An 8,586-nucleotide genomic window follows, 5' to 3' on the forward strand; every position below is an offset into this window, starting at 1 on the left:
TTGTGGCTGGCGAAGCTGACGCCATTAACCCGCGACAAAAATACCAAGTTGAAAGAAGCCTCTATTACTTGCATCATATCTGTTTACAATCATTATGATTCTGCGGGACTGCTAAATTACATTCTCAGTTTGTCGGTTGAGGAGCAAAACTCTCTGAGAAGATCACTAAAACAATATACTCCCCGCATCGAGGTGGACCTATTAAACTATATGCAGAGTAAAAAAGAAAAACAGAGAATGAAGTCTTATGATCCATCTGATGCCATTGGGACATCGTCTGAGGAAGGGTATACTGGTGCCTCCAAGAAGAATATATTCCTTGGACGGTATTCTGGGGGTTCAATTGATAGTGATAGTGGCAGGAAGTGGAGTTCTTCCCAGGAGCAAACAATGATCACTGGTGGTGTTGGTCAAAGTGTTTCCAGTGGAACCCAGGAAAAGCTGTATCAGAACCTCAGAACTGGGATCAGTTCTGCTAGTGATCTGTTGAACCCCAAGGATTCTGATTACACATTTGCTTCAGCTGGCCAGAATTTGATATCAAGAACTAGCCCTAATGGAAGTTCAGACAACATGGAAAACTTGGACGACTTGTCACCACCACATTTGGAGAAAAATGGTCTGAATCTGACAAGCGCTGACTCCTTGGAAGGAAGACATGAAAATGAGGTCTCTCGCGAATTAGATTTAGGTCAGTACATGCTTGCTTCTATTAAGGTCAGCCCAACGCCGGAATCTGGACCTAGCATCCCTCAGATTCTACATATGGTTAGTAACTATTGTCACATCTGATAAATGTCGTTATCTTTTTCCCTCTGGTACTAAAAAACATATCTGATGATTGAGCTTTCACAGATCAACGGGAGTGATGGAAGCCCTTCTTCGAGCAAGAAATCTGGACTCCAGCAATTAATTGAAGCCTCTGTAACTAACGATGAATCAGTTTGGACCAAGGTATACTTAATGAACCCTGGTTCCACTAGTTGGAGTAATTGGTCGTGACATTTATATCTTATACATTACAGTTCTACTGTGTCCATGAAACTTACAAGGCTTAATAATAAGATTGGGCAAGCCAAGAAAAATGTGTTGGTAAACTCTGTAGGTAGGATAAATTTAACACTGATGAATAGATCTTTAACTTATAAGTGCTACGACTAAAAACCTAGCACGCCAAACCATGAATTCACTGTTGTGGTTTTTGTAAGTGATTCTTGTTCGTTTTGTTGTTCTGAGTCAGAAGTCGTCTATTCTTCATAGTTGCTTTTGCCATGTACAGTTGCCTATTAATCCTAATGGCTATTCCTCCTACTTTTCTATTCCCAGTACTTCAATCAAATTTTGACGGTTGTTCTTGAAGTGCTCGATGACGAAGATTTTTCAATCAGAGAGCTTGCTCTTTCGCTGATTTCTGAAATGCTAAAAAGCCAGGTTTGTTCCTTACTTAGCCTCATCAATCAAGCATCTCTAACACGTTAAGGGTGGCTTTGTGAAATTACAAACACCTTTTCTTACTTGTATATATCTTGCTTATTAATTTCAGAAAGATGCCATGGAAGATTCTGTTGAAATAGTAATTGAAAAGCTGCTTCATGTATCAAAGGACACTGTTCCAAAAGTAAGGATTATACTCTCAAACCTTATTCTTGTGGATCAACCCCTTTCGATACGTCTCCAGGTCTCATATGATAATACCTTTTCAGGTTTCTAGTGAAGCTGAGCAATGTCTCACCACGGTCTTGTCCCAATGCGATCCTTTCAGATGTTTAAGTGTATGTACTTAGAGTTCCTCTCTTTTCCCGGCCTCATTTGGTTTTATGCTTTTGTTTCTTCTAGTTGATTAGTCTATAAGCAAAATTCATTTCTGCTTCAGGTGATTGTCCCATTATTGGTGACAGAAGATGAGAAAACTCTCGTCGCTTGCATAAATGGTTTAACGAAGGTAAGATTTCTGAATTTTACGGTATATTGTGTGTTTTCCCAGATTGTTAATACCAAGTCGGATAAAGATATAATCATCAGGTCTCATCACTGAAACAGTTTCATTGGTTCTTGTGTACAGCTTGTGGGTAGGCTCTCGCAAGAGGAATTAATGGAGCAATTGCCATCTTTTTTGCCTGCCGTTTTTGAAGCATTTGGGAGCCATAGCGCAGATGTCCGCAAGGTAAAGGAATTGAGAAAAAAAAAAACTTAAGTTTTAAACTCACACCAGTAACTTGAGACTTACGAAATCGTATAATATAATCTGAGCTCTTTTGGGATTTGTGATTGTTGCAGACGGTGGTGTTCTGTCTGGTAGACATATATATAATGCTTGGGAAAGCATTTTTGCCGTATTTGGAAGGTCTAAACAGCACGCAGGTTCGTCTAGTGACCATCTACGCAAACCGGATCTCGCAGGCTAGAAACGGTGCCCCTATCGACGCAGACACCTGACGAGCTGCTTGTAATCATCGTTCATAGGGTTTCTCTTGTGTCTTGGGGTCATTTATTCATTATTGTTTATTTTGTATATGGGTGTGTTTCATTTTTTTGGGTGTAATTTTGCAAATTGGTTTTTTTTTTCTTTTTTTTCTTTTTTCCATTATGTTACGGTGTTGTGTGGTCTATTTTGCTTTGTATTGGTTTATTATCTCCTAAATTTTATAAAACTTTGCATCTGATTACTACAATACCTTTATTACTGAACAAAAAAAAAGATCTATGATTAAACTTCCCATCTGGCCTTAAATTGACACTGCTCTGAAATTTTATTTAAAACAAAGCCAATTTGATGATAGTATCAGAAATAGTAAAATGTAAAATTTGGTGATCTAATAAGTTCACCAAAATAGTAATATTACACAGATTTAAGGTTCGATAAATGTTTTAGAACATTTAATAAAGTTTACTGTTGATTAACATCTTGTAAATTAATTGTTGTATTTTTGAAGTTTAAGATTTTGATAGTACAGTTTGGGTGAAAATTATGTACCTGTAGTTGTTTTTTTTATTTATAAGAATTTATAATTACCCTAAAAAATTTAGGTTAAAATGGTCAGATATTTATGGCTAAAATATACAGTATATAATCATAAAAGAGAAATAATTATTGCGTTAGGATTAGGATCACCAATTATTACCCTCTCGTGGAGGAACATAGCACGATGAGACAGCGAACCTGCTTGTCTTCCCCATCGATATCCTTTTTCAATGCATCGATTCCTAGACTATTTTATTTCCAAAAGTATTTCACAACTAATCATTTTTATCTTTCTTTCTTCGTCTTTTTTTCACAAAAATTTCTTCCTTTTCTATGCTTTAAATCATGTGCTTAATTTAGAATTTTAACAATTGTTTTTCATTTTTGGCTAGTTAATAATTGATATATCCGATATTGGAATCTCTAGATAAATTAGGATGGTTGATGGAAAATAATAATGATAATAATAAAATGGTAGCACGAAATAGAAGGTGTGGGCAAATGATTCCCCAACCACCGCCGAAATAGTTTGCAATTTTCCTAAATAAAGATATTATATAAAGTCAGATCCAAAATATATGCATTTATTAATATTTCAGTATGATATTTAGGTCCACCTTATCTTCTACGATTACTATATTCGTCTAGTATTAAAAAAAATTGTATTGTATTTCTGCTTTCTTATTAATTAAAAATATAGACACGTCGCCATCAAACATCATTTTTCGTCATCATTTTTGTGTGTCAACCATTTTTGTCATCATTTTTCTACTTGTAAATTTTTGTTGTCAATCATTTCTACCAGTTATTGAAAACTTTGTTGCATGTTGAAATTTCAATAATGTTTTTTTTTTAAATATATACATCTTATAACCTATTGGTTTGTACAGTAAAACTTCTATAAATTAGTAAAACCTCTATGAACCAAGATATTTTATTAATTTATAGTAATATTAATTTATTTATAAATTAATAATAATTATTTTACAGTGTAAATTAATAATTATTAATTTATATGTATAGTTTTAATTGTTTAATTATTTTTAAAATTATGAATTGAGACAATTGTTGCAAAATAAAATTAGAATTTTGGATGTTGTAAATTTTATGGTATTGAAATTCAATTTGAAATAATTAAAAAATATTATTGACAATGAATTACACACATTATAAACAAATTCACTTATACACATAACATAAATATTCAAATTTACGAATAAAATATCAATTATCGTATTTTAATAGTCTATCAAACTATCAAAATGTAAATAATGCATATTTATAAATTAAAAGTTTTAAAAAGTTTTAGCTGTTTTATGAAATATTATAGAATATTTTATATTATTATAGTTTGAAGATACAACATAACAATTGTTTAATAGATATGAGGTTTAAGAGAAAAATACTGTACTATATCAGCATATATATATATATAAATTTATACGATTATTAATTTATGATATTATTGGACCATATTTTATATGGGGATTTTTAAAAAATTATTATTTTATTATCTTATCGAATTTTGTTATTTTATGCACTGTCTCGATTTGAAACTAGCAAAATTTATTGTGTTTATTAATTTATAGAGTATTCATTTATAGAGGTTTTACATATCTACGATGATCACTTCAATATGCATCTTGCATGACAACGGAAAAACAAACTATATGCAATAATCACTATTTATTTAATTATCCAAACCTCAGACGTATATATATAGTACTTAGTATTACTATTTGTAGGTAAATTAGCAATGCAGAAAATAATATATTGAGGTTACGGTACGTGCGATCTAATAAAGTATTAGTATTAGCTTGTGATTACCTGAAAAAAAACATTGTCTTATGCTTTGAAAAAAAAAAAAACATTGTCTTATGCAAATGATTAAGGTTTTATTGGTATGGGTTATCGTTTCCTTAAACCCAACACGCTAATTTAATATTTGAAAGCTAATGGAATTAACTAATCTGATGAGAGGAAAGATGGAGTATTTTATTAATCTAATATAATGAAGACAGACCTTTTTTAATCCCAAAGCTGGTAAAGATCATCAAGTAGACAATATAGTGACCTAAAACTTTATCCTCGATCATAATTTGGTTATAGAAAGAAAGCTACATATTTTGCATGATCATAGTAGAGTCTAGAAGACCAGATATGACAATTTCAAAATATCATTAGCATATTTGAATAAAGAAAGTAATTAAATAAGTTTGATAGATGATAAAAGAGGGCTGGGTTTGTTTAGCAACAAATATAAACATATTAATTATTACACATGTCTCTTACAGTGCTGGTCCAGCAACATTGGAGGTCCAATACCAAAAAAATTGTACTTTTAAAATGAGGCCTAATAATATTTTTTTTTAATTGTTTTTCTCAGTAAGTCCAATGCAATTTTTTAAATTGGGTTTCAACTCAAAGCAATTTTTAAAATGAGGCCTCATCTGAAAATAAATTTAAAAAATGAGACCTTTTAAAAAAAACTAACTCTTAAATTGAGGCCTTATAATTAAGAAAAAAACAAAAAATCCTTACCGAATCAGCTTCAGAAAATTGAGGCCCGATACCTATGTATCATACAAATGTGTACAGGGCCGGGCCTGGTCTCTTATTACAAATCATTGAGGCTTCCAATAGAAACCCAACTTCTGTTTTAAATATTATTGTCCCCACCAATGCCAAGGACAAGGAGTCCATATCTGTTTTCTTTCTACTCTATTGGAGTTATATATGTACATATCAACGATAAAATGCTCTTTATCAAAATTAAAATAGTGAAATGTTTACATTGATAGATGTAATTTTTTTTTCCAGCAAAGTTAATTTATTCAGAATAAAAATTTTCAAGATACAAAGTTTCCATCAGCCATACAGGAGGATTACAACAATCAGAATAAAAATCGATATCATTACAACCCACTTTAGCTAGTAAATGGGCAACTTCGTTGTTTGTTCGATGAATAAACGAAAACCTAACTTCATCAAAACTATTGTAGAAGAGCTTTATGTCATGTAGTAGGCCATGAATGACAACGTCTTGTATAGTTCTGTTAATGCAATCAATGAGCAATTTGCAGTCACCCTCAAACCAAACCTTGTTGAAACCCTTATTAGCAGTCTGTTGCATCGCAAAGAATAAAGCTTGTGCTTCGCCCTCTAACGAATTAGTGGCACTCCTCAAAGTAATGGAACCCCAATAAGTGGCAACTCCAAGATGATTGCGAACCATCCAACCTCCGATCGTTTTCTTTGTATCTGCTCTATAACTAACATCAAAGTTACATTTCACAAATGGATATGCAGGTCGTATCCAATTGGGATTAATTGATTGCTCTATACGAACTGTATGAGGTGATTCCGAGGGAAAAGACTGTATCCATTCAGAGACATCTGCCTTAGATTATGAAACTGTTTGATTATGGTCACTCATAACATTTTGAAAAATGAATTTATTACGATCTTTCCATATATTCCAACAGAGCCAAAAGGGGAGAAGATTATGTTCCTTGGAAACAGAGTGATCATCATAGATATGTAATAAAGAGGAGATATTTGATTCATAATCTGTGGGATGGAAAGTTGAAAGGAAGGGTAGATCAGCCAAATCCCAAACCAACCGTGCTGCAGGACATGTGAATAGAGTATGATTGATTGTTTCATCTGATCCTTGGCAACGCTGGCAACGTTTACTAATGTTAATACCCCGAGTAGCCAGTCTAGTTGCAGTACCTAAAGATTTTGATAAGACATTCCAGAGGAAATGCTTTATCTTTGGTAAAACTTTTAGGTTCCAAATTTTGTTTTTCAGCTCGATGGATCCATGAGGAATAGGAGGACCAGGTATCAGATTCGTAGGATCATGTGTAGCAAGCCAATAGCCGGACCTAACAGAGTATTCTCCAGAGGTATTATAATGCCAAATTATTTTATCTTGTGAGTCAAATTGCTGTACGTAAATTTCTGTTAAACTCTCATAATCATTCGGTGACATCATGCTATGAATTGCAGGTATATTCCAGGATTTAACGGAACCAGAATCATCAATAAATAGTGATAGTATTCCGTTATACTGAGGATCGATTGAACGAACAGGGCGTGGTGGATGATATGCTATAACATTATCAACATTGACTTGTATTGTCGACCCATTACCAACTATTACCCGGATCCCTTTCTTTAACAAACTTAAACCAGTAAGAACGGAAGACCAACCATAAGATTGTGACTTTTTAGGTGTTGCATCAAGGATTGAATTATCTGGAAAATATCTTGCCTTCATCACTTTAACAAATAAACTGTTCGGACATTTTAATATTCACCATGCTTGTTTTGCTAATAGAGCATCATTAAATTTCTCTAAGTCTCGGAAACCAAGACCACCTTCTTTCTTAGAGTATTGAAGTCTTTTCCAAGCAATCCATGAAATACCTCTTGATGATGCTGATTTCTTCCACCAAAAATTCATCAATAAAGATCCAAGTTCAGAGATATGTCCAAGTGGTAGTTTGAAGCAGGACATAGCATAGACCGGCATCGCAACTGCCACAGATTTGATCAAAACTTCTTTTCCTGCAGGTGAAAGGAACTTGCCACGCCAATTAGATGTGCGCTGTCGTACTCTTTCCACTATATACTCAAACATTTATTTTTTCCTTCTGCCAAATTGTTCTGTACTCAAACATTTATTTTTTCCTTCTGCCAAATTGTTCTGGGAGTCCAAGATACTTCCCACCTCCTCCTTGATAGATGTAATATGAATAGTAGAAAGCAAAACAGAGAATCAGAATTAAGAGATAAATATACAGAACTTAACTTCGATTTAGTTACCTATACATGTTTATCTCTGAACCTGATCTTCAAAAGATTTATACAGATAAATAAAAGGCTTGTATTTCAATTTGCTAGTATTAACACTTGATTTGCTAATTTGACTACTATACATAGAAAGTACTCACTTAGTCACTTAAGCTAAAACACTACCCTCTAATTTAAAACTTAGGTCGAATATTTCAGTTCATTTTTATATCAAAATGGTGGTAAAATTTTGTTCATCTTCTATATATATGTTCTAAAAATTATATGATATCCTTCTAATAATTTGAGAAAAGCAAGATAAGATAAAAAATCTCAGTGAGGAACAAAAACTCTGTACATATCCTCTCTTTTTTTTTTTTTTTTTTTTAACATCATCAAACCGGTCGCCGGAAAATTAATATCCATTACGACTTTGATGATGCAATATATTTGTCGTACGGATGATGCATTATATGAAGAAGGAAGAAAGAGGCTGATTATTTTTTTTGATATTACTGTCATCTACAATGTTCTCATCACTCGTACATTTGTTTTTATTGTTCAAAATTCAAAGGTTGCACAAGTTTCAATCCACAAACACACACTCATAATAAATATTTCCGCTATAGAGAAAGGAGACTTTTTGATATATAAACTGATAAAGTTAGTTGATACACAGAGTAGTAAATGAGATACACACTAAGATAGTCACGAAAACATCAAATGTGAAACAAAAAGACAAACAAAAAAAAAACCTTAGACAGAAGAAGAAGAAGAAAGAAGCTTATCACATTCTAAAAGAAAACACGTAATTCAGACACCCC

General features: G+C 32.8%; 1 protein-coding gene across 1 annotated transcript; it reads left to right on the forward strand.

The window, feature by feature from the left end:
* Positions 7–2,672, forward strand: LOC104702075 (CLIP-associated protein-like). The gene is made up of 8 exons (XM_010417893.1): positions 7–768; positions 856–954; positions 1,327–1,431; positions 1,544–1,618; positions 1,704–1,772; positions 1,874–1,942; positions 2,063–2,164; positions 2,278–2,672. Exons 1-8 carry the CDS (start codon positions 211–213, stop codon positions 2,434–2,436), a joined length of 1,236 nt encoding a protein of 411 aa, XP_010416195.1. The 5' UTR covers positions 7–210; the 3' UTR covers positions 2,437–2,672.

The sequence above is a fragment of the Camelina sativa genome, chromosome 1 (assembly GCF_000633955.1).
Source record: "Camelina sativa cultivar DH55 chromosome 1, Cs, whole genome shotgun sequence".
Taxonomy (NCBI): domain Eukaryota; kingdom Viridiplantae; phylum Streptophyta; class Magnoliopsida; order Brassicales; family Brassicaceae; genus Camelina; species Camelina sativa.